Source organism: Rhinoderma darwinii, chromosome 3 (genome assembly GCF_050947455.1).
Source record: "Rhinoderma darwinii isolate aRhiDar2 chromosome 3, aRhiDar2.hap1, whole genome shotgun sequence".
NCBI lineage: Eukaryota > Metazoa > Chordata > Amphibia > Anura > Rhinodermatidae > Rhinoderma > Rhinoderma darwinii.
The window spans coordinates 208,261,300-208,288,340 of NC_134689.1; the positions used below are offsets into that span (position 1 = coordinate 208,261,300).

At 39.8% G+C, this 27,041-nt stretch overlaps 1 protein-coding gene across 4 annotated transcripts in view; it reads left to right on the forward strand.

The window, feature by feature from the left end:
- Positions 1-27,041, forward strand: part of RELN (reelin) — a 749,731-nt gene that overhangs the window by 666,557 nt on the left and 56,133 nt on the right. For all 4 annotated transcript variants that reach the window (XM_075857310.1, XM_075857311.1, XM_075857308.1 and 1 more), the window contains exons 36-45: positions 9,137-9,314; positions 11,157-11,241; positions 14,284-14,466; positions 16,925-17,096; positions 18,403-18,505; positions 18,832-19,061; positions 19,431-19,651; positions 20,777-20,924; positions 22,283-22,541; positions 24,274-24,523. In XM_075857310.1, the coding sequence (XP_075713425.1) occupies positions 9,137-9,314; positions 11,157-11,241; positions 14,284-14,466; positions 16,925-17,096; positions 18,403-18,505; positions 18,832-19,061; positions 19,431-19,651; positions 20,777-20,924; positions 22,283-22,541; positions 24,274-24,523 (1,829 nt within the window). The remainder of the gene's footprint in view (positions 1-9,136; positions 9,315-11,156; positions 11,242-14,283; positions 14,467-16,924; positions 17,097-18,402; positions 18,506-18,831; positions 19,062-19,430; positions 19,652-20,776; positions 20,925-22,282; positions 22,542-24,273; positions 24,524-27,041) is intronic.

Below are 27,041 nucleotides of genomic sequence, written 5' to 3' on the forward strand. Positions count from 1 at the left end.
TTCCAGAATGACGTGGCAGCCTGTGATTGGCTGCATAGGCCGCTGCAGCCTGTGATTGGCTGCAGAGGCGGTCATGTGGGATGAAGCGTCATCCCTGGAGGCCGGCCTTCTGACGACATCCTGACGTGCGTGACCACCACTACAGCCTGTGATTGGCTGCAGCGGTGACATGGATGAAACGTCATCGCTGGGGGCCGGACAGGAGGAAAGTAAGTATGAAAATTATATATTTTTTTTTAATTACATTAAAATTGTATTTTCCGTGCGCCGAGCATGATACTGTCAAGGGGGCTGAAAGAGTTACCGCCGATCAGTGCAGCCCATTAACTCTTTCAGCACCCTGGACAGTACCATGCTCGGCGCACGGAAACGGAAACACGGAGTGCACACAAGAGTGCACACGGCTGATAAAACGGACACACGGATCCGTCAAAAACGGCCGTGAAAACCGTGTCGGAAGTGTGCGCGAGGCCTTAGCAACGGACTTAGCAATCTATGGCACAGTTAAGGCTATGCATGCATCTCCTCTGCCACTCCATAGTTTCTGGGTAGGGGTTGTTATCCACCACTTGCTAGAGTCTGTATTAGGCCTTATTCACACGAACGTATAATAGGTCCATGCTACGCGCGTGGAAATCACGCGCGTCGCACGGACCTATGTTAGTGAATGTGGCCGTTCAGACTGTTAGGGCATGGCCAGACGTGGCGGAATTGCTCTGGAATTCCGCTGCGGACACTCCGCAGCGGACCCGTTTCTCCATTGTCTTCCACAGCTTTTTAGTAGGGTTCGTTTGCACGTTGCGGACAATTCCGCTGCGGAGCATAGGCTGCGGTGCGGAATTTGGTGTCCACAGCATACAATGGTTGTTGCGGACTGGTTGCGGACTCATTGCGGAATTTCTCCATTGACTTCAATGGAGATTCAAAATTCCGCAATGAAGTCCGCAGATGTTATGTAGATGTTATGTGTGCTGCGGAGCGTATTGGTTTTACTACCATGACATTTCTTCATTCTGGCTGGACCTATGTATTTCTAGTTCTACAGCCAGACTGAGGAAGTCAATGGGGCTCCCGTAATTACGGGAGAATACGTGTGTGCACCTGTAATTACGGGAGTGTTGCTAGGCGACGTCAGTAAATAGTCACTGTCCAGGGTGCTGAAAGAGTTAAGCGATCGGCAGTAACTGTTTCTGCACCCTGGACAGTGACTTCCGATCACAATATACATCAACCTGTAAAAAAAATAGAAGTTCATACTTACCGAGAACTCCCTGCTTCTTCCTCCAGTCCGGCCTCCAGGGATGACGTTTCAGTCCAAGTGACGGCTGCAGCCAATCACAGGCCAATCACAGGCTGCAGCGGTCACATGGACTGTCGCGTCATCCAGGGAGGTCGGGCTGGATGCCGAAAGAGGGACGCGTCACCAAGACAACGGCCGGTAAGTATGAAATTCTTTTACTTTCACTAGGGAAAGTGCTGTCCCTTCTCTCTATCCTGCACTGATAGAGAGAAGGGAAGTACTTTCACCTCAATACGCAACGGCTAGTCCGCATCAATTGATGCGGACAGTTGCGGAAGAAATACGCCACGTCTGGGCATGCCCTTAGTGAATTTCACGCAGCGTATGTGTGCTGCCTGAAACGCACGACATGTCCTATATTTGAGTGTGTTTCGGGCAGGACGCACCAATTGAAGTCAATGGGTGCGTGCAAATCGTGCTTGGCACACGGAAGCACTTCCGGGTCCCGCGCGTGATGCGTGCTACAGCAGTAAAAGAAATGAATGAAAACAGAAAAGCACCTCGTGCTTTTCTGTTTGTAAACATAAAAACAGAGTGTCATCATGATACCGGCTGCGCGAAAATCACGCAGCGACGCACCATATGCTGATGACACACGGACATTTTGCGCGCATAAAACGCAACATTTTTGCGCGCGCAAAACGGACGCGTCCATGTGAATAAGGCCTAAGTCTATTGACATTTGTCTGACCATTAACTCCCATTTATTTGCAGCAGCTACAAAACACACACACCCTGCTGTGCTGTCTATACAGATAAGGCCCCATGCACACGGCCGTAATTTTGATTTGCAATTACGAACTGTCATTGCGGATCAAAGTACGGACCCATTCATTTCTATTGCTCACGGACTCCTTCCCGTACATTTATGGGAAGGTGTCCGGGCCGTAGAAAGGCTCCGCAAAAAATAGGACATGTCCTATTTTTTTATTTTACAAACCGTGCTCCCATACTTTTATAATGGGAGCATGTCCGTAGCTGTAATCACAGACTGAGATTACGGCTACGGCCGTGTGCAGGGGGCCTAATAGAGAGTAAGCTGTCAATCAGTGGCGGGTGGGTAGGAGCCCACAACTCATGAACACAGAGGACTCCTGTCTCACAGAGAAATGCGGGCGCTGCAACTAATAAAGTGTAAATTTCAAAAACAGTACACCACATGTATATATAGCAGGAACAGGGCTAAAATCATAATCTCTGACACTACTTCATTCTGCCATTTTAGCAAAAACGTGGTGACAGATTCTCTTTAAAGCACGGGTTCCGTCCTACTAAGAATTGTGACATTACATTTAAGGAAATGTCTCATGTATTTATTTTAGTTTAATTAATTTAATTTAACTGTATAAGAGAAATAATGTGTTTATTTTTTTTAAATATTGTAGCTATTTATTTTTTATCTTTAAGGGCATGCCCAGACGTGGTGGAGTTCTTCCGCCACTGTCCGCATCAATGCCGCACTGAATCTGCGTTGCAGATTCTGTTGCGGCTTTGTCTAAAATGGGTATTAAATTGATGCGGACTAGCCGTTGCATATTGAGGGGAAGAGGGCTTCCCTTCTCTCTATCAGTGCAGGATAGAGTGAAGGGACAGCACTTTCCCTAGTAAAAGTAAAAAGAAATTCATACTTACCCGGCCGTTGTCTTGGTGACGTGTCCCTTTTTCGCCATCCAGCCCGACCTCCCTGGATGACGCGGCAGTCCATGTGACTGCTGCAGCCTGTGATTGGCCTGTGATTGGCTGCAGCCGTCACTTGGACTGAAACGTCATCCCGGGAGGCCGGACTGGAGGAAGAAGCAGGGAGCTCTCGGTAAGTATGAACTTCTATTTTTTTTACAGGTTGAAGTATATTGTGATCGGAAGTCACTGTCCAGGGTGCTGAAACAGTTACTGCCGATCGCTTAACTCTTTCAGCACCCTGGACAGTGACTATTTACGTCGCCTAGCAACACTCCCGTAATTACGAGTGCACACACGTAGTCACCCGTAATTACGGGAGCCCCATTGACTTCCTCAGTCTGGCTGTAGACCTAAAAATACATAGGTCCAGCCAGAATGAAGAAATGTCATGTTAGTAAAACCAATACGCTACGCAGCACACATAACATCTGCGGACTTCATTGCAGAATTTTGACTCTCCATTGAAGTCAATGGAGAAATTCCGCAATGAGTCCGCAACAAGTCCGCTACACGTCCGCAACAACCATTGTATGCTGCGGACACCAAATTCCGCACCGCAGCCTATGCTACGCAGCGGAATTGTCCGCAACATGTAAACGAACCCAACCACAAAGCTGTGGAAGGCAATGGAGAAACGTGTACGCTGCGGATTTCCGCTGCGGACTGTCCGCAGCGGAATTCCAGAGCAATTCCGCCACATCTGGTCATGCCCTTATTGTGCATAGGGAGAAAGCTGTCAATCAGTGGGTGGTAGGTGTGGGTATGTGTATTGCCAGCACTGCAACTAATAAAGTTTATATTTCACAAAAAGTACACCACAGTTATATATAGCGGGCACAGCGCTAAAATCATCATTCTTTTTGTGGTCCTCAGAGAGGGCAGCATAAATATGGCAACAGATTCCCTTTAAGAATTTTTAGGGTAACTGAATAGTCTCACTGGTCCATAGTGATCGTTTTGGACTTCCATCTGAAGGTGCTCAGCCCATAGCTGTCCACTTGGACTTTTTTATTGGAACTTGGGACTGAGAAGAAATGAATAAAGTGATGATTCTGAAAGAGTCCTAAGATAAAGGGTTAATAGTCCATTTTAGTTTTTTCTTATTCTGGAGATATAATTAACTGTGACTTTTGCAGAACTTGCTTATATCCAGATTATAATCATCAGCTTCATATGTAGCCCAGGGCTTTTGGTTGCTTTCCCTTTGTTTATTACTACATGCCTAAGGGTAAGGCCACACGGTGCGTCGTTGATGTGGTTTTGTTGCATTTGAAAACCACATTCGGTCAACTGCATGTGTTTTTTGTCTCTGTGAGGCTGGGTTCACACGAGCATGTTACGTCCGTAATGGACGGAACGTATTTCGGCCGCAAGTCCTGGACCGAACACACTGCAGGGAGTCGGGCTCCTAGCATCATAGTTATGTACGACGCTAGGAGTCCCTACCTCGCTGCAGGACAACTGTCCCGTACTGTAATCATGTTTTCAGTACGGGACAGTAGTTCCACGGAGAGGCAGGGACTCCTAGCGTCGTACATACACTACCGTTCAAAAGTTTGGGGTCACCCAGACAATTTTGTGTTTTCCATGAAAACTCACACTTATATTTATCAAATGAGTTGCAAAATGACTAGAAAATATAGTCAAGACATTGACAAGGTTAGAAATAATGATTTTTATTTGAAATAGTAATTTTCTCCTTCAAACTTTGCTTTCGTCAAATAATGCTCCATTTGCAGCAATTACAGCATTGCAGATCTTTGGCATTCTAGCTCTTAATTTTCTGTAGTAATCGGGAGAAATTTCACCCCATGCTTCCAGAAGCCCCTCCCACAAGTTGGATTGGCTTGATGGGCACTTCTTGCATACCATACGGTCAAGCTGCTCCCACAACAGCTCTATGGGGTTGAGATCTGGTGACTGCGCTGGCCACTCCATTACAGATAGAATACCCAGAACCGATAAAAACACAGGGACATATACAAAAACACCGAAAAGGGCCATACTTACAAATGGACACAGCCAGGCCAGAAATGCTGATGAAAGGGCGAGCAGGTGCTTTAAATAATAATAGCCACTCCCACTAGTCTTGAGGGGAGTGGTGTGTGGTGCATGGGATGTGTAGTAAGAAATAATAAATGAATAGTGTGTGTGCAAGTGTAATACTATAAGTGAAATATAGGGGGCAGTAATAAATGAAGTGCCTCAATGGAAATAAATGGATAATGGGGTGCAAGTGAGTGAAACATGGAGGGATAGTGTGTACGTCATGAGGCACAACGTGTATAGCCAGGTAGAAGCCTATTTGTGACGCCTTGATAATTCATAGAGCGGGCTACCCTGCTTGCTATGCCAAACAACAACACACCATGCTCTCCCAGCATCAAAGACCCAGCTGTGTCCAAGAGAAGCGAATATACATAATAATGAAAAATACCTGGGGTATTGGTAATCATTTTGGCCAAAAGGACGCAAGCTCGCAATCCACGACAAGGATCCCCAGACTTGCGAGTCCCTAAATCCTAAACTGGAACAGAACGTTCCTGATGCACAAACAGAACCGATAAAAACACAGGGACATATACAAAAACACCGAAAAGGGCCATACTTACAAATGGACACAGCCAGGCCAGAAATGCTGATGAAAGGGCGAGCAGGTGCTTTAAATAATAATAGCCACTCCCACTAGTCTTGAGGGGAGTGGTGTGTGGTGCATGGGATGTGTAGTAAGAAATAATAAATGGTGTGTGTGCAAGTGTAATACTATAAGTGAAATATAGGGGGCAGTAATAAATGAAGTGCCTCAATGGAAATAAATGGATAATGGGGTGCAAGTGAGTGAAACATGGAGGGATAGTGTGTACGTCATGAGGCACAACGTGTATAGCCAGGTAGAAGCCTATTTGTGACGCCTTGATAATTCATAGAGCGGGCTACCCTGCTTGCTATGCCAAACAACAACACACCATGCTCTCCCAGCATCAAAGACCCAGCTGTGTCCAAGAGAAGCGAATATACATAATAATGAAAAATACCTGGGGTATTGGTAATCATTTTGGCCAAAAGGACGCAAGCTCGCAATCCACGACAAGGATCCCCAGACTTGCGAGTCCCTAAATCCTAAACTGGAACAGAACGTTCCTGATGCACAAACAGAACCGATAAAAACACAGGGACATATACAAAAACACCGAAAAGGGCCATACTTACAAATGGACACAGCCAGGCCAGAAATGCTGATGAAAGGGCGAGCAGGTGCTTTAAATAATAATAGCTTACAGATAGATAGAATACCAGCTGCCTGCTTCTTCCCTAAATAGTTCTTGCATAATTTGGAGGTGTGCTTTGGGTCATTGTCCTGTTGTAGGATGAAATTGGCTCCAATCAAGCGCTGTCCACAGGGTATGGCATGGCGTTGCAAAATGGAGTGATAGCCTTCCTTATTCAAAATCCCTTTTACCTTGTACAAATCTCCCACTTTACCAGCACCAAAGCAACCCCAGACCATCACATTACCTCCACCATGCTTGACAGATGGCGTCAGGCACTATTCCAGCATCTTTTCAGTTGTTCTGCGTCTCACAAATGTTCTTCTGTGTGATCCAAACACCTCAAACTTCGATTCGTCTGTCCATAACACTTTTTTTGAATCTTCCTCTGTCCAATGTCTGTGTGCTTTTGCCCATATTAATCTTTTCCTTTTATTAGCCAGTCTCAGATATGGCTTTTTCTTTGCCACTCTGCCCTGAAGGCCAGAATCCCGGAGTCGCCTCTTCACTGTAGACGTTGACACTGATACTATTTAATGAAGCTGCCAGTTGAGGACCTGTGAGGCGTCTATTTCTCAAACTAGAGACTCTAATGTACTTGTCTTGTTGCTCCGTTGTGCAGCGGGGCCTCCCACTTCTCTTTCTACTCTGGTTAGAGCCTGTGTGTGCTGTCCTCTGAAGGGAGTAGTACACACCGTTGTAGGAAATCTTCAGTTTCTTGGCAATTTCTCGCATGGAATAGCCTTCATTTCTAAGAACAAGAATAGACTGTCGAGTTTCACATGAAAGCTCTCTTTTTCTAGCCATTTTGAGAGTTTAATTGAACCCACAAATGTAATGCTCCAGATTCTCAACTAGCTCAAAGGAAGGTCAGTTTTATAGCTCCTCTAAACAGCAAAACTGTTTACAGCGATGCTAACATAATTGCACAAGGGTTTTCAAGTGTTTTCTAATCATCCATTAGCCTTCTAACACAGTTAGCAAACACAATGTACCATTAGAACACTGGAGTGATGGTTGCTGGAAATGGGCCTCTATACACCTATGTAGATATTGCATTAAAAACCAGACGTTTGCAGCTAGAATAGTCATTTAGCACATTAACAATTTATAGAGTGTATTTCTGATTAATTTAATGTTATCTTCATTGAAAAAAACTGTGCTTTTCTTTCAAAAATCAGGACATTTCTAAGTGACCCTAAACGTTTGAACGGTAGTGTAACTATGATGCTCGGAGCCCGGCTCCCTGCAATGTGTTCGGTCCGGGACTTGCGGCCGAAATACGTTCCGTCCATTACGGACGTAACATGCTCGTGTGAACCCATCCTAATGCTGCAGTTCTGTTGCGTTTTTAAAGGAAATAATTGATGGACGTAGTTTTCACCCGTGTTGAAGTTTGTTAGGTGCTTCCTGTATATAGTTCATTACAAGGCATTGCAGAACTGTTAGCAAAAACGCAAGCAGTTCAGCAACAACTTTGTCGGACATTATGAAGATGCAGTTAACTGCACAAAAAACAATAGCAGCAGTCTGTGCATAACAAACATTTCACCATTGACTTCAATTGAAAAATGACTTGTGCAGTTTAAAAACGCAACATAAACGCAACATGACTGCACCGTGTGGCTTCCTGGCTAACATGATGAAGGATTAGAAAATATAGTACAGATATATTCCATTGCTTAGCTAAAGAACATCTTGAATATTGATTTGGCATCATTTAGGCCCCGGGCACACGACCGTAGATTTTGTCCGTAAACACGGACTGTAATTACGGACCCATTCATTCATATGGCCGACTGACACCTTCCCGTATATTTATCTGTACCGTAGAAAGACTCTGCAAAAGATAGCACATGTCCTATTTTTTGCTTTTTAGGGACCATGCTCCCATACTTTATATGGGTGCACGGCCCGCAAATGTGGATGACTGGGTGCACAGCCCGCAAATGCAGATGACTGTCCGCAGCCGGCAGTGCCCGTAATCACGGACCGTGACTACGGGCAGGGTTGTATGCACAGGGCCTTACAGTACCTATAGCGCAGTTTAGTATTAAAAAAATAGAACTCCTGCAGACTGGTAGAACTGCTATTAGGCTTGTTTACCAGTATGTTCACACGGGCTATTCGGAAGCAGAACGCCTACAAACATCTGCCCATTGATTTCAAAACGGCCGCGTAAAGAAATGGCCGTGAAAAAGAAGTGCATGGCACTTCTTGAGACGTTTTTGGAGCCATTTTTCATAGATTCTATAGAAAAACAGCTTAAAAAACGGCAGTAAAAAATGCAGCGAAAAACGCGAGTTGCTAAAAAAACGTCTGAAAATCAAGAGATGTTTTCCCTTGAAAACAGCTCCGTATTTTCAGACGTTTTTGACTTTGCGTGTGAACATACCTTGAGAATGTTGTTTTAACTCATTCTTTTACAGAGCACACAGCAAGGGGTTCTTATGCAAGAACAGTATATGGGCCCCTTGTAGCTCACTATAGAACACCGGCCCTATGTTTCTCTAACAATTCATTAGTAATTGGGAGCTATGGACAGTAGGAAGCTACTGATCTCTTGTGCAGCTGCACAGGTTGCATCAATTTTATTTCCGACCCTGGTTTTGACGACTATGAAGATATATTTAGAAATGAATTAGCATAGAATGTTAGACCTAGTGGACAGTGGACTTTAACTTTAAGATCATACATCTAAATCTTTGCATATTAATATTCCATAAGAAGCATGGGAACCAATATGTCTCATAATATTCATCTTTATTTTTTTTTTACATTTTTTGTTGCTGAATAAATGTATGTCTAATGTTATATATTTGTTTCACTTTTTAATTGCCTTAAGTGGCATGTTTTCAATACCATATATAAATCTTTACATTTTTAGGTGTGACCAAGGTTTTGGAGGACCATATTGTGTTCCAGTTGTTCCTTTACCTTCAATTCTTAAAGATGACTTTAACAGTAATCTGCATCCTGACCAGTGGCCTGAAGTGTATGGAGCAGAAAGGGGAAATCTGAATGGAGAGACAATTAAATCAGGGACAGCACTTGTCTTTAAGGGGGTTAGTAAATTTAGTACTTTTTTGTAGCTTTTGTTCATATCAATCTATTATCTCTTCTTTTATATCTGTTCTCTTCTTTTATATCTCAATAAGTTTATATTTCCATCGCCATCTATGTTCTATATTATTCTAGTAAATAAGATTTTGCTTTTCAAATGTGTAGTAGCCTGATAATTATTCCGCCAATTAAGAACGTAATCTTAAACCCGTTGGTGCACCATTACGTACATGTACAGATGTAGCCGTCTTTACCTTGACTTTTAACGCATTAAATAAACAGTGGCTAGTTCCCTTATCTTGACTTTTTCAATGACTTTCCAATGGCTTTTGTTGTGTGATATCACACTGCAGCAAGTTATCAGAATCAAGTTAAAGATGGCTACATCCGTATATCATGGAATGCCTTTAGTACGTTACTCTGATAGCTTTTGTTCCCATGCAATCATCATGGGGGGCTGGCAATGGTTGACAACCAGGCTCCCGCTATAATGGGCATGATCAGAGAAACCTTTGATCCAGGCCATTAACCTCTTAGATGCTATGGCATCTAAGTTGCTTGACAGAGGGAGTGCCCATCTGCCCCCGCAATGTGATCATGGGGCACTGATAGGTTACCATGGCAGCCAAGGCATGTAACACTAAAAAGCAATAATGCTTTGGAATATTTCTAGTCCCCTAATGGAATAATAATAATAATACAAAAATGTTAAATAAAGTATCATAAACGTAGTAAAAAAATTTCCCTTAAAAATAAAAAAATAAAAAACCATGTCATTATTTTATTAATAAAAATAGATTAAAGCGACCCTTAACGTTTTCTGAAGAATGCAGAGTTTACTTACCTGGTGCCCTCCGTTTAGCATGTTGTGCCACTGATTCCCAGGCCCTCTTTTCTGTCACTCAAGATGGCCACGGGGCTTCTTAAACTACCCGATGCATGCTATGCTTTGGTAGTCCGTGAGATTCCACACTGCTGTCCGATTAGCCAGCGCTACTATTGTGATAGCTAGCACTGCTTTAGCTAATCAGATAGCAGTGGAGAGTGTCTGGTGCTACCAAAGTACAGTGGTAAATACGGTAGTTCACCATGAAAAGAAAATTTGATATTTGGTACTGTTGCAATCATATTGACCTGTAGGCTAATGTACTGGCATATTGATATAGGCCAGTATATTATAGTTAAAAAATTAAAATAAAAATGGAAAATCCCCTATAGGGATTAAAATAAGAAGTACTATTCATTTTTTTTAAAAGTAATGTTATATAAAAAAAAAAATCTGTAAAAAAAAATACACACAAATGCACATTTTTACAATAAATAAACTTTATATAATATAAGTCCTAAAACATAAAATCATAAACACATATTTGGCATCGCTACGACCGTAACAACCTTCGCGACAAATCAACTAATTTATAGCATCATTTATGATGATCTGTGTGTGTCACTGTATGCTGTAAAAAAAAAAAAAAAACTGCATCGAAACGTCTTTTTTTTTAGACATTTTTGCCAAAATAAAAATGTATATAAATTAATCGATAATGTAAATGTACCAACAAATGGCACCAACATAAAGTAAAACATATCCCACAAAAATAAAGTCTTATACAGCTATGTCGAACAAAAAGTTTAAAAAGTTATGAGAACCGGGATGCAAAGAGAAAAAGATCCAAAAATTGATCTGTCCTCAAGACCAAAATTGGCCGTGTCCTTAAGGGATTTGTAAAAATGCTGATATTAATTGGTGTCTAACAAAAATAACGCCATCATAAATAGGTAAAATATGAGTATAATAATGCTATTTTTACACTGCTACCTGTAAATGCTTTTTTTATTTTCAGGAAGGATCCAGAATGCTTGTTTCAAGAGATCTGGACTGCACCCATACATTATACATTCAGTTCTCATTTAAATATATTACAAAAGGTAAGAATTATAATTTAACTCTCAGCTGTAAAGTTCTGAACCTGGCATGCATTTCAAAAACTGAAAGGGTTATTACAATCTTATAAAGTTTTAGCATAATGCTAAAATATGCCATCTTTTTATGATCGGTAGGGGTCCGACCTCTGGGACCCTCACCGAAGAAGTGTTGAATTAGGGAAAATGAGTGAAGGGGGCGCAGCATTTAATCAGTACTGTGGCCCCTTCATTCTTAGGATTGGTGGGGGTCCCAGAGGTCAGACCCCCACCGATCATATTAATATGCTGTCGCTTTATAAAATGGGAAAAACCCTTTAACTGCTTATCTGAATACCTGAGTTTTTCTGTGGTATTACCTCTTCCACTCAGCCCTGCTGCCTTTACTGCTCCTGGTGGCCCTATTTTTGTTACAGTTAATACAGAGAAACAGTGGGAGAACTATGACCCAAATAACTTCCAAGGTGTTCAAGGATATAGTTGTATGTTAAATATAGGGCTGCCTGGACCAGAAATAAAAGCAGGGTGGAGGTATCTAATAGATGCTCTGTCTGGTGACTTCATGATTCTTATATGACTTTTCCTTAATGCTACATAATATCACAACAAAATAGCATTTACTCTTCAGGTTCCAGAAAAAGATTTAGCAAGGTCATGATAACATTGTAAGCAATTTAAACAGGGAGCGGTCCTCAATAAAGCACTACAAGTGAACGGTTATGTTAACCATTGTCCAAAATAAAAATTTTAACAAGGCTGCTACGTTTGATGATGGAGATCTTGATGATGGAGGTATATGTTATGAAATTTAACCTATATTTATTTACAAACAACATCAGTGATATGATAACTATGTAAATATAATTTAGCAATAAGATCTTTTTTTCAGAGCATGCATATTTTAGGAAAATAAATATATTAGAACAAACAAAAAGGAAAACTTTTCCTAATAGAAAAATAAATAAGAACTCTAATAAAATCTAAATTTAATTATTATCTACTAAAATCCATAAATATACATGATATTACGTGAATATATTATGATAATACATAATATATTCACACAAAAAAATAAAAAATAAATCTATTAAGCTTCCCCTGGCCGGGTACATGAGGTCTTTTATGGCTTCTACATTATTTATTCACACGATTACATTAATTTTAAATCAGAGAAAACATTTATGTAATTGCTATATAGGCAAATGCCTCCAATGAGGGCATGTAATACGGCAGAGCACAAGAGCAATATGGCTTCTACGGCCTTTGTCCACACATTTGTAAATTTGGAATCAGAGAGGCCATCTATGTGATTGCTGTTTAGGCAATTGCTGCCAATGAAAACATGTACCATAGCACGATATAAAAGCAAAGTGGATCAATTTTTAAAACCAGAGGGCATGAATTTCTCCAAACAACAAGTGTAGCCAACATTCTTTTTTTTCTTTTGAAGCAAGGAGTAATCAATACAATCGTCTTACTGGTAATTACTTCTACAGTGTATTGAAAAACACAAGACAAGAGGAGGATAGACCAAACGTAGGTCAGTTCTATAGCAGGCAATACTTGTTGGTCCACAACATAAGGCTGGGTTCACACGACCATGTTACGTCCGTAAAGTACGGAACGTATTTCGGCCGGAAGACCCGGACCGAACACAGTGCAGGGAGCCGGGCTCCTAGCATCATAGTGATGTACGATGCTAGGAGTCCCTGCCTCGCTGCAGGACAACTATCCCGTACTGTAATCATGATTACAGTACGGGACAGTAGTTCCACGCAGAGGCAGGGACTCCTAGCGTCGTACATCACTATGATGCTAGGAGCCAGGCTCCCTGCACTGTGTTCGGTCCGGGTCTTCCGGCCGAAATACGTTCCGTACATTACGGACGTAACATGGTCGTGTGAACCCAGCCTAAGGGATAGCTAGTAACTTAAATGTCCGCAAGTTATAGAGTATAGCCAGCACTTATCTTTAGGTGTCTTCAGGTGTTGTTCGGGGGCCCCGGCTTATATATGTATCTATCTTATTCTTGCTCTAATACTCCAAGATGTGCGGCAGGAGAAAATAACTTCCTTTTATCCTATTACTCAGAGTTCTACATTTCCTGGTGCGTAACCAGGATCAAAATTGCTCAGCATCACGTGGGGTCACGCTGAGTAGGTCAGTGACATGACAACGTTAGTCACATCACTTGCTTAGAAGGTTGTTTTTTGGCTAACGCGTTTCATCTTGGTCGGGATTTTCTCAGAGCCATCCTTTGATCGCACACTTAGTTGACTACCATTTAAAGTCCTACAATGCATCGCCTCGGTCAATCCGGGCATTTCTTACCCCATTACTATCAAACTATCAATCAAATTGCAAATATGTAAATACTGTATTTGGGAGCAATTTTAATTACCATGATTAATACAAAATATTGTTCCGTTGTTATCTGGATAACCGGTGTCCCACTACTTGCAAAAATAATTACACACTCAAATAAAATTAAATATACGCAAACAAGAAGGGGGGAGAAAAGAAAGCATTTAAAGAAAAAAAGAAGAAGTAAAACAAAATAAAGAAAAATAAATATATTGCCTTCATTATTGTAAGCATCAGAAGGAACCACTTTTATATTAGGCCACAATGACATTCAGCCTGGAGCATGCCCTCAGATCTTCAAGTAACTGCAGTGTGATCCCTAAAGACCTGGATGTCAGTTTTGGTCACAATCACAATGTATGTGATAAAACCTGTGCTGAAGACCAGTTTACAGTGAACGCCCTGACTGTGAGTGAACTTGTCATTATGGTCTATAGGGATCCCTTTCCATATGTTTGCAGGTCTGTCCACAGAAAATGGAGTCCGTCCTTGGACAATAAACATAATGTATGTGTTTTCCCTATATATCTTCCTTTCTTGGAGGATCTCTGTTTCTACCTTCTTATTAATATACCTAAATGAATTGCTACATCTTAGGAGGATGTTCCAGGACTACCACTATATGATAATAAATATAATAGAACAGGACTGGTAATGTTCAAATTTATGTTTGTCTTGTTTTAGGTGCTCCGGAGAGATCCCACTCTATTCTACTCCAGTTCTCTGTCACAGGGGGCATCACTTGGCATCTCATGGATGAATTCTACTTCACGCAAACTACTGATGTTCTATTTGTCAATGTTCCTCTACCAACAGCAGCACAAAACAATGCAACCAAATTTAGGCTCTGGCAACCATACCACAATGGTAAAAAAAAACACCTTAATTTGTTATTGACATGTTATTACACAGTTGATATCAGAAGTACGATGAATAATTATTTAAATAATATTACTCTTATGTTATGGTGATCTAGAAGTAGAAAAAACACAGCCCATTTGAGATGATACGTACCTTCATCACATAATATAGAAGGATTTATTTTCGGTTCTGTGATAATAGTTCCATCGGGTTTTGTTTCTGTCATGTGATAGATTCGGCGCTTCCTATGACGGAACAGAATAAAGACATCCAAACCCTTTTGTAGTTAAATAAATCCTTTACTTAGGCTAAAGGTCCATCTACACTTAACAATTTTTTTATACCAGCATTTATCATTAGATGACTTTCCGAAATTTCTACGACCATGAGGCTGGAATCACACATGAAGTTCTTGTGACAGTTTTTTGTTCCAAATTAAGTGAGTGGATCCAGAAAGTAGGAAAAGTATAAAGGGAAGACTGAGACTTCTCCTTTCTTTTGTATCCACTCCTGTGTTTGGCTCCAACAACTGCCACAAAAACTGCATGCGTGATTCCAGCCTAAGGGTATATTCACACGGCAAACCAAAAATGGCTGAAAATATGGAGCTTTTTTCAAGGGAAAACAGCTCCTGATTTTCAGCCGTTTTTTAATCAAAGTAGCGTTTTTCACTGCATTTTTTACGACCATTTTTGGAGCTGTTTTTCTATTGAGCTAATGAAAAATGGCTCAAGAAATGACATGCACTTCTTTTTACGAGGCGTTTTTTTCCGCGCCGTTTTTTGAAATTGAGGCGTAAAAAACGCCCCGTCGGAACAGAACGCTGTATTCCCCATTGAAATCAATGGTCAGATGTTTGTAGGCGTTCTGATTCCGATTTTTCAGCTGTTTTTCGGGACGTTCACGGCCCCAAAAACGGCTGAAAATAGCCCGTGTGAACATACCCTAAGGCCTTATTCAGATGGCCATGTTTGGTCCATGATATACGGACCGTGTGTTAGTCATATTTCCTGGAGCGACCACAGTTCAGGGAGCCGGGCTCCTAACGTCATAGTTATCTATGATGCTAGGTGTCCCTTCCTCTCCATGGGAATACTGTCTCATACTGTAATCATGTTTTCAGAACAAGATATTATTCTTGCGGGGAGGCAGCATCGTACATCATTATGATGCTAGGAGCCCGGCTCCCTGAACTCTGTTTGGTCCGGAAAATACGACATACAGTCTATATATCACAGGCCGAACACGGACATCTTCATAAGACCTAAAAGGTGTACTCACATGCGGCAAATTTTGTTACACAACAGAAGCTTTTTTTAACTGAAAATCAGTTTCTTTTCAACTGATTGAAACTTGCAGGAATCAATGCGCCTGCTGCAGAAACAATCACATTTATACGAATGGAACTGATTTTTAGTCACAGAAAGTTCTGTATCAAAATCCGTAGCATGTGACTGCACCCTAAGATAGATGTCACCACCTTTTCCAAAGCTATGCATAATTGATCAGAGTAATACATTATAGAAGTAACTGGTTCTAAAAAAAATATTTACATGTTGCAATTCAACAATCTGATGAAAGGAGTACAATAATGTTTCACCACTGATAAAATGTGTTTTTATTGTTGATAACTTTGTGCATTTAACCTGGGCAATTATTTTTTCTAATGTGCAGAATTGTTCATATCGTAATAATTACATGTAAATTTGCACCTGTCTGAGTAAGATTATACTTACATAGAAGGCCAGCAATTTTTTTTATTGGCTATTCAAGTCTTAACCCCTAAATGGCCAGTGTATATTGGCCTCTTTAGGACCAGATACATTAGGCATCACAGAACCTGTACAGCAGCATGTGAAGTCCGTACAGAGTCCCTAAGGTTCCTCCGTATCGAACCATATTATGGAATTGTTCTCCCCTAGATGCATCGCTCTGAACAACTCTGTAATATGGCATTCAATGTAGCATGCATTGACTCAGAATCCGATAGAAGAATCCTCTGTATACCTCCATAATAAATCGAAAGCATACAGTGTTATAGTATCGCTCTATAGACTATATTACTGCAGTGTGTATAAGCCCTTAAAGAGGAAACAGTCACTCTTTTTCCTAGCATACTCGTATAATTTAAAATCACATGAAGTTTATTTGGGAGTCTTAAAGTATAACATAAGTTATGGTTACAAATATTTTATTTTATAGTATATGTAGTTTAGAGTAGGAACATAGGTAATAGAGTATCATGGAGGTATCATAGAGCATCAAAGGTACGAATCTCCTGGAACATATACATATAAATGAAATTGAGTGAGTAGTAAAATTGTGATTGGTTGTCAGTTTTAAGCACATCATTTTGTAGTTCATATATTAAGGATATTCACAAAGTCCACAAAAGACAGTTAAGATATATTTATATATGTTTTTTCCACCAATATTAATTCTGCTACACATTTTCATGTCGTAGGAAAGAAGGATGAAATCTGGATCATAGAGGACTTTGTCATTGATGGAAATAACATCAACAACCCTTCTATCCTCATGGATACATTTGATTTTGGTCCAAAAGAAGATAATTGGTTTTTCTACCCTGGTGGCAATATTGGTCTCTACTGTCCTTACTCTTCAAAGGGATCACCGTAAGTTTGCATTATTGATAATAGCCACTTTACCATTGCTACTCACAAATAATGACCTATTTTGTTGTGGAAAAATCATCACGGACACAATGTTTCTCCTATAACAGATGTTAATACCTAGTTGGTTTACAGCTGTTCAAGTCCAAGTATGTGCAGAATAGATAAGGCAGGTGCCACTGGACACTCAGACATTTCCATGCTCTTCTGTATGTTTTGTTACTGATTCTCTGAGCAATGTTTTCCTGACACTATTATTGTAAAGGTACATTTGTATTCAATACGTGGAACCATACTTACTAAACCACGGCTTTTTTCATCATCTTAAAGAGACTCTGTCACCACATTATAAGTGCCCTATCTCCTACATAAGGAGATCGGCGCTGTAATGTAGATGACAGTAATGCTTTTTATTTTAAAAAAACTATATATTTTCACAACGTTAGGAGCGATTTTGGTTTATGCTAATGAGCTTTCTTAATGCCCAAGTGGGCGTACTTTTACTTTCGACCAAGTGGGCGTTGTACAGAGGAGTGCATGACGCTGACCAATCGGCATCATGCACTCCTCTCCATTCATTTACACTGCACTAGCGATATAGTTATATCTCTATGTGCAGCCTCATACACAAACCCTAACATTACTACAGTGTCCTGATAATGAATACACATGACCATCCAGCCTGGATGTCATGTGTACACAGAATCCTGACACTTCTGACTCTTTTTTTGTGAGATTCCGGCAAGTGAAACCAAATCTCGTTTAGCTCCGTAATCTCGCGAGATTTGGTTTCACTTTCCGGAATCTCACAAAAAAGATTCAGAAGTGTCAGGATTCTGAGTACACATGACGTCCAGGCTGGATGGTCATGTGTATTCATTATCAGGACACTGTAGTAATGTTAGGGCTTGTGTATGTGGCTGCACATAGTGATATAACTATATCGCTAGTGCAGTGTAAATGAATGGAGAGGAGTGCATGATGCCGATTGGTCAGCATCATGCACTCCTCTGTACAACGCCCACTTGGGCATTAAGAAAGCTCATTAGCATAAACTAAAATCGCTCCTAACGTTGTGAAAATAGATCGTTTTTTTAAATAAAAAGCATTACTGTCACCTACATTACAGCGCCCATCTCCTTATGTAGGAGACAGGGCACTTATAATGTGGTGACAGAGTCTCTTTAAAGGTTTTCTGTATTTTCAAGACTGTTTAAGTGCCAGCTAATACACAATTAGGTTATTGTTTCGCTTTTATCCGTACTGACTAGAAGCAGTGTTGCTCTAATTGTTTGTTGTTCTGGGACAGGGAGGAAGATTCAGCCATGGTGTTTGTCTCAAATGAATTAGGGGAGCATTCCATCACTACGAGAGATCTGGATGTTGATGAGAATACCATTATTCAGTTTGAGGTAAGACTATGAAGCCTCATACTTATATAATCCACTTCCAGTCACTCAAATACATGGAAATGAATAGCAAGGATAATATTTTATACATTTAGAATAAATATTTGCATGTATAATACCTTCAAACTTTTGACAGCTTTTATAGTTCACTAGTTTATCTGTAACCAATTTAATTCTGAAAATGAATAGCATATTACTTTTTTGGCCTCTATGTATTATGTCTTGCTACAATCCCTTACATGTTAATACTTTTTTTTTCTACAAATAATCATTTTATTTACTTTATAAATTAAAGAAGTTACTCTAAATGATTTTCTCATTTAATGCAGATCAATGTAGGCTGCACCACGGACAGTAATTCTGATGACCCGGTGAGGCTGGAGTTCTCACGAGATTTTGGTGCCACGTGGCACTTGCTTCTACCTCTGTGCTATAGTAGTACTAGTCATGTCAGTTCATTATGCACCACTGAGCACCACCCAAGTAGTGTCTACTATGCTGGAACAATGCAGGGCTGGAGAAGGGAAGTCATCAATTTTGGAAAATTACATCTTTGTGGGTAGGTATTAAAATGCTGACTAGTTTTTTTTCTTGCATAGTTATTTATGTCCTCATTCCTACATTTGAAATAGGTTCTTTGAAACTTATCTCAGTCAAGGCAGACTGCAATTGTGTTGCATATTTCATTATTTTCTGACAATTGAGGGCTGTTTTTCTTTTTAATACTAATGCACTTAGACCTTATATCAGCAAACTACGCCTTTCATTGGCATGTTAATTCAGGCGGCTTTAGTCCAAATGAAGTGCTTCATATGAAGTTATTTATACTGAAAACATTGATTAGAAAATTCGGGAAACTCAGTTGACTTTGTTTTTAACTAAAGTACACAAAGAGATAGCTAACAATGCTATTTTTGTGCTATTTAAGCTCCATTAGATTCAGATGGTATCAAGGATTTTACCCAACTTCAATGAAACCTGTGACATGGGCAATCGATAACATTTACATTGGTCCTCAGTGTGAGGAAATGTGCAATGGTCATGGAAGTTGTGTCAATGGGACCAAATGTATCTGTGATCCAGGCTACTCTGGTCCTACTTGCAAAGTCAGCACTAAGAATCCAGACTTCCTCAAGGATGATTTTGAAGGTGAGAACTATCATAAATGCTAGTCACTTTACTCTGTCTTATAACTTTGAGCTGTCTACTGCGCTATTCCATACAGAGGCATCCTGCAAAAAAACATATGCCCCTTGATATACGCTTTTTTAACATGGGAGCCTTTGGGCAACTGACGCCACTGTATGCCTATACAGTATTGGTTACCAAGTAACTGATAGATACAAGTTCAATTACATATATCCCCTGCTGGGTCAAAAAATAGGATTACTAATAGCAGGGAAAGCCCCTCGTAAAATGTAACTTTTATTAAATTATAAATAAAATGTGAAAAACATTTGAAAATAAATACAAAAACACCCTGATGTTGGTGTTCTGTTGAATACTGTTAGGTAAATCAGGACGTACCGAAGACTCAAGAAATAAGTATTGCAATACTTGATACTAAATCTTTGAAACAAGTATGCCCTATCGTTCAGTTATCTCTCAGGCGGAACGGTATTTATCCTCCTAAGTGTCCGCCCTATGGATGTTAGGCTATTGGGGACTCACTCACTATAAGCACTGTCCCTGATAGTAACCAACCAAAGCCTTCCAGCAAATATAACACCACTACTATTGGTAATATTACATTTATTCATGTTCTTTGCAGTCAAGATATCATATTGCAAGGAATGCAGAGCCCTCCACCCGGTCCAGCCGAGCATCTCCCCATGCAACATACTTTAGCTGCTAATAGTTGCTATAAATGGTGTACATAGTATGTTTATTATATGGGCCATATTTTTACTTACTTAGCTGTACCTTACTGTTTAGCTATATTATTTGTGTTTAGGTAGCTTGTATTTTATTCTAAATATTCAGCCCCTTTCCATTTAATGCAGTTATCCAAACTACAGTATGATAGGTTTTTGAAGTGGTGAAATGTGCTTCATTGTTTTTATTTGGTTGAAGCAGATTTAATTACTTCGCCACAACAGTGCCCATAGGTTGCACTTAAAGAATCCACTTAGCATGATTTACACCTGAATTGATCTCAAATGCCCTTTAAGTTAACACTTCATTTTGACTCTGGCATGTTAGCTGGTCATCAGGGAGCTGTTCATATACGTATCCCATAAAGTCTGCACTCCATCATGTTTTCTATCCTCTCAGGTCAATTAGAATCAGATAGATTCCTGTTAGTGAGTGGAGGAAAGCCTTCCAGGAAATGTGGAATCCTCTCCAGTGGAAACAATCTATTTTTCAGTGATGAAGGTTTGAGAATGCTGATGACAAGAGATCTGGATTTATCTTTAGCACGGTAAGATTTACATGTATGTAACATTACATATAAGTGTAGCCTATCACTGAACCGTAGTCCTAATTAAAACATAACTTTTACTTAATAGTTAATAATACCTTAAGAAAAATATATTTAAATATCATAGGTCTGCAATACCAACTGGTATAATCATGCAAAAAAAAAAAAGGTGCAATAGCAGCAATCTCAAAGGGTCCCTGGGTAGAAAAAATAAAGTGAGGATTATTGATGTATAAAAGTCCCAAATGCATCAAGAGTCATAATTTGCACACAAAAGATGTGACTTTTGATGCATTTACATCACCCGCGACACTTTTCAGAAAAGTAAGTGGGGCCTAGCGAAAGTGGGCAGGGCTTGCTGCAGCCTGACAAATTTACTATACACCAGAAATGGACGAGCTGGCGTAGATTTTCCTTTCAGGTGCATGGACAGCCAGAGATACTCCTTATTTAAAAAGGGGCTTAAGCTTCTTAAAAAATGTGCATCTTACTTCAGCAATCTTTAGATTAATATAACCAACAAGTATAGTAGTGATCACACACCAACTAATATCAACTATGTAAACAAATAGCAAGTTTACGGTATCAAAAATAAAAAGTTATCTTTATTGACATATCTCATACATATATGTTTAAAAAGGTACACAGACACACTAAAAAAGAGGACAGCCTAATCATAAGCTCTGATAAACATTAGACATAAGTATGATGTAGACTATTACCATGGTAGTTCACCAAACGTTATTAGGTATAGATGCAAATTATACAAGCAAGTATAATATAAGCTAATAGCAAGCAATAATCTGCAGCATATGTAAAGTATAAGACCGGATTCACACAAGCATGTTCAGTCCGTGATATACGGACCGTATGCCGGCAGTATTTCCCTGACCGAACACAGTGCAGGGAGCCAGGCTCCTATCGTCATAGTTATCTATGACGCTAGGTGTCACTGCCTCGCTGCGAAAAAACTGTCCCGTACTGAAAACCTGATTGCACCAATTGCTCGGAAAGCCGAGCAATTGGTGTATGGGCTCATAGACTTTCTATTGAGCCCGTACACCAATTGCTCGGCTTTCCAAGAAAAGCCGTTCAGAAACGAAGCAGCTGAGTGCTCACTTGAGCGCTTCTGTCACTTTGTTTTAGCGATCGTTGGGGGCCTCAGTGCTCAGACCCCCACTGATCAAAACTTCTGACATGTCACTATGACATGTCAGAAGTTTTTTGAAAGTTCAGTGACCCTCTATGTGTAAAGTATACAGTAGCAAAGCCTTCACAAGAATGCCAGGCCACTGCTTTTTGTTTATATTAAATAACAAACTGCACATTTATAAACCAAAGATAATTGTGCTTTATAGGTTTGTGCAGTTTTTTATGCGGTTAGGATGTGGAAAAGCAGTGCCAGATCCCAGGAGTCAACCGGTGCTTCTTCAATACTCACTGGATGGTGGATTGTCATGGAACCTACTCCAAGAATTCCTCTTTACTAACTCCAGCAATGTTGGACGGTATGTAGCCTTGGAAATCCCCCTTAAAGCTCGTTCCAGTTCGACTCGTCTTCGATGGTGGCAGCCATCAGAGAATGGACATTTCTACAGTCCCTGGGTTGTTGATCAGGTATGCAATAATTAAAGTAGTATTTACTTTGTTGGGCTTCCATACACATACATATTAAATAGAAATGTGCAAACTTCCCTGTTTTTGTTCAGATTTTTTTTTGTATTGTGGTGTGGTTCTAAGGCCCAGTTCACACAGATATTTTTTACGCTGATTTTGATGTAGAAACCACGTTGGAATCAGCGGCAAAAAACGTCCGAAACCGGCTCCCCTTGATCTCAATGGGAGGCGGAAGCAATTTTTTCCGTAGCGGTTTTTAGCCGCTCGTGGTAAAAAAAAGCGGCATGCTCTTTCTTGCTGCAGTTCCGCTTCTGACCACCCATTGAAAACAATGGGAGGCAAAAAAAGCTTTTTTTCGTCGTGTTTTTTTGACTGTGGCGCTCAATCTCCACAGGTGAAAATCTACATGAAAGTTGTGGCAAGAATTTGCACACCGGTCAAAATCTGCCTCAGATTTTTCTGCCTGTAAAAAAACTCTGTGTGAACAGGGCCTAATTGTTTCTTTGTTTGTTTTTATGGTGCTTGTGGTGTTTTAGTTTATTTTGCTGCCATTGGTTTCACTATATAATCCTCTTAGACTGCTGGGCTCTGCATATTTAACCCGTCAGGAACCATCTCCCAATTCAGACCATTATTTTCGTTTCTGTCAAATTAATCTGAAACCCAGACTGCTCATTTCTAATATTAAAATAAATGTGCATGTATTAATGGTGCTGTATTGTGTAAGCAGAGCTTACTACTTCATTCTTACCTTGATTTTAACTTCAAATAAGTAAATTTGTAACATTTAATGGTTTTACAACTATGAGGCAGATTTACTAACAACGTCTAATATTTAGATAGTATAAACTTAAACAAGGCAGTTTGAAGATGCAGCAAATTTATCAAAGTACTGGATGCTGTATGATAAATTAGGTTCATCTATCTAGACATTTTAGACACTTTTCTCTTCCTCATACTACCTCTTGGTTGGCTAAGTTTATGTAAAATTTTGTGGCAACATTTTTATGCAATGTTGGTGCATGACATTGCATTTTAAGCCACACCCCTTTCTGCTAAATCACACCCTTCCCAGCTAAGCCACACCCCTTTGTATCGCGTGGCCCCAAAAGTGTCTAAAAGAGTTTATATATGTGGCGCACAGCATGTACACCAGAATTCTATCTCAATTTGAGCCAGTATTCAGGCACATTTTAAAGCTGCCCCTATAATTTTGTTATATAGATCAGTGTTCATGCTAAATAGAATATTCAACTAAACTAGATGAACAACATTAATTTAATGATAAGAATGCAGTTAAAGAAACCAAACCAAAACTATTGTCACTCTAAGGTTGTGTCCACACGTCTTTTTATAGTTTTATCGAGGTTTTGCCACAATTTTCAGAAAATTGTGGCAAAAAAACTTTGACATTTTGAACACAGCCTTATATCTCACTTCATTAATCAATAAACTAGCAGTCGCCTACTTTATATAAATATATCCCATATATGTCTAATAACTTAAGCCTAGCCACAACTTATAGTCTTTGCCACCATGACAACCTATCATGACAGCTTAGCTTATATTTAAAAGCTGATGTTATTTCGAGTTTTACAAGACTGGAACTTAGCACATTTTGATTTTCCCACCATAATATTTGCTCAACCAGGCACCTAGGTAATTATGACACCGAAAAACTATTGAAGAAATAAAAAGGAAGTTTACAAAACACATGTTTTTATGTTTCTAGATCCTTATTGGTGGGAATATATCTGGAAACACTGTTTTAGAGGACGATTTCTCCATTTTGGACAACAAGAAATGGCTACTCCATCCTGGAGGCACAAAAATGTCAGTTTGTGGTTCTAGTGGGGATGCACTTGTGTTCATTGAAAAAGCCAGCACGCGTTATGTGGTAACCACAGACATTGTGGTAAACGAAGACTCCTTCATGCAGTTGGATTTTGCCGCTTCTTGCTCTGTTACAGACTCTTGTTATGGTAAGGAACCCTAACCGAGGAGAGGCCATCACAGATAGCAATACAGAGTCCATATTTCTACAGCATTCTGTGCAACATGCCTACCGGTTACCAATGTTAGTCTGTTACATTCATATCAAATTCCATGAGGTTCAAGTAGTTTTAGAGATGATGAATTGATACGTTTTTCCAAAAAACATAGTATTTAAGCATAACAATCAGACCATGTAATATTGTTTTACCGTTAATACCTCACAAGTTTCCAAAATAACCATTTTGCCTCAAAAGAAAAATAAATATGTACAAGTCAATACTACATATAAGTTTTATATTGAAATACTGAGTTGTAATGATATTTCTTATAGAATTCAAGCACATCTATAACTGAAATACAATTTTCTGTGTCTTTGGACTAGTCATTTGAAAATATGTAATAAGAATATTTTTCACTACATGAGAGTTGCTTCTTTCATTAATAATACTGCAGACCTGAAATTCATCTGTGTATCTAAATTAAAATGGCTGTTCCCGAATATTCTTTAGGGGTTTTGACCCTGTCCAGAGCTTTTAGAATGTATAACTTAGCAGCTTCCTCTAGATGCTGACGGCTGAATAGCCCGATATGTGAACTAACTTTTTCTGCTGAACAACAGCAAATGTGATAGGTCAAAGCCGTACACTGAAACCCCAGTCTTTAGAAACCCCTTATTTGCTCCTAAAATGTCCTGAGAAATGGCCCAATGCATCAATCTAAAAAGAGACATAACTGAATATTCCTTGGAGAATATATTGTTATTATCGCTCAAAATGAGAGATGCGCTGTAGATTTCTTCAGTTTCTACAGTGTTTTGTAAAGCTTTATTCGTAATGTCCTCCTCACAAAGACAAGTTTACTGAAAAGATGATCACTAGACACAGCTATATGTTGTTTACAAAGCATATCGGTGCATATTAACAACCTATAACTACAATACATAGGTTAAAACAACTCTCAGCCAAAGGGAGCAGAGAAGCTGGTACAAAACTCTGAACATTATATTACTCCTTTATCTCATTTTATCATTTATAGAAATTCCCTGTTAAAGCGAGCTCAGATCTTTCATTGTTAAATGTCATAGTCATATCCACAGCTTCTCTCTTTATGCGAAAACTGAAAGATAAACACTTTGTTAAAGGGATTTTCCAGGCAATTAACAATTGATGGCCTATTCTAAGGATAGGGCTTCAATAGCTGATGGGTCAGGGACTGACTCCTAGGTCCCTGCCAATCAGCTGTTTTGAGGGGAGTGCAGGGGTCGTACGAGCGCTGCCCCCCCCCCCCCCCACCCTTCATTTCTACTTGCTCACTGTGAATCGTCGACACGCATGTAGTGGCGATTCAGAGGTATTGCAGCCTTTTCTCCAATTCACTTCAATGGGAGAAAAGGCTGCAATACCTGTGAATCGCCGCGTGTCGAGGATTCACAGTGAGCAAGAAGAGATGAAGGGGAAGCAGCGCTCACACGAGAGCTGCATTCCCCTCAAAACCGCGGATTAGCGGGGGTCCCGGGAGTTGGACCCTGACCAATCAGCTTTCGATGGCCCATCAATTTTTATTCCCTTTAAGCTGGACTAGCCTTTTCTAGATAATATTTTCTATAAAAGTTACTTTCTAGAGGAAAACTACAGACTCCTTTTTATGTGACATATTTTCTCATTTATTAAAGGTTTTGTTTGCTTCAAGATTCTAGAAAAATACTTGTGCTGTAACATAAAGTTTGTGGAACATATATCCATATCAGCAGTTATCCTAATGTAAAGTTCATGCAATAAAAAAAAAGATGTGTTTTAAAATATCTATGTTTTGCTTGAACAATTGAAATACATTGAAATTGTAATAATCTGCCTTCACAATGGCTCTACTTGACGTGTGCAAAATAGAGATGTGCGATGGGAACGAATGGGAAAATTGTATTTATTTGTCCTGTTTTCTAAATATTTTTTTACTTATTATGTTTTAGTAACAATTTGATTTTCCCATACAAATAATAGTGGAGCTGGGCAGTAGCGTACAGGCATGTTTGAGCTTTGCTCTTCCCCCATTCTTATGAATATCAGACTTGCCTCCTTTTACAAATATCATAAATAATTAAAACTCAAGGGTCATTATAAACTGACCTTCCACCCAGAAGAATATCGCAGCACTACCCTATATAAATCATCCTTGTCTCATTTAGTCAAAGTCCCTCAGGTTATCCCACATCCAATAAATTTGCTATTTCTACACCCATTAATGACGGTCCAGCAGTGTAGCCCTTATTACATGATTTTCTTTCACTTGGATGGCTTTGCTATGTTCTGTCATTTACGAAATGTTAATTTATTTCCTGGAGTAGAGTCATATGTTCCCTTTTCCAAATGAATGCGTAACTCAAGTGTGTTTATAGTTCTAAGTAGGGGGGGAGGTAGGTCACAGACCTGTTACCACCATTTCTTACTAGTATTGACAACAGACTATGTATTCTTCTCTTATAGATTTCACAGCCATTAAATAAGACCA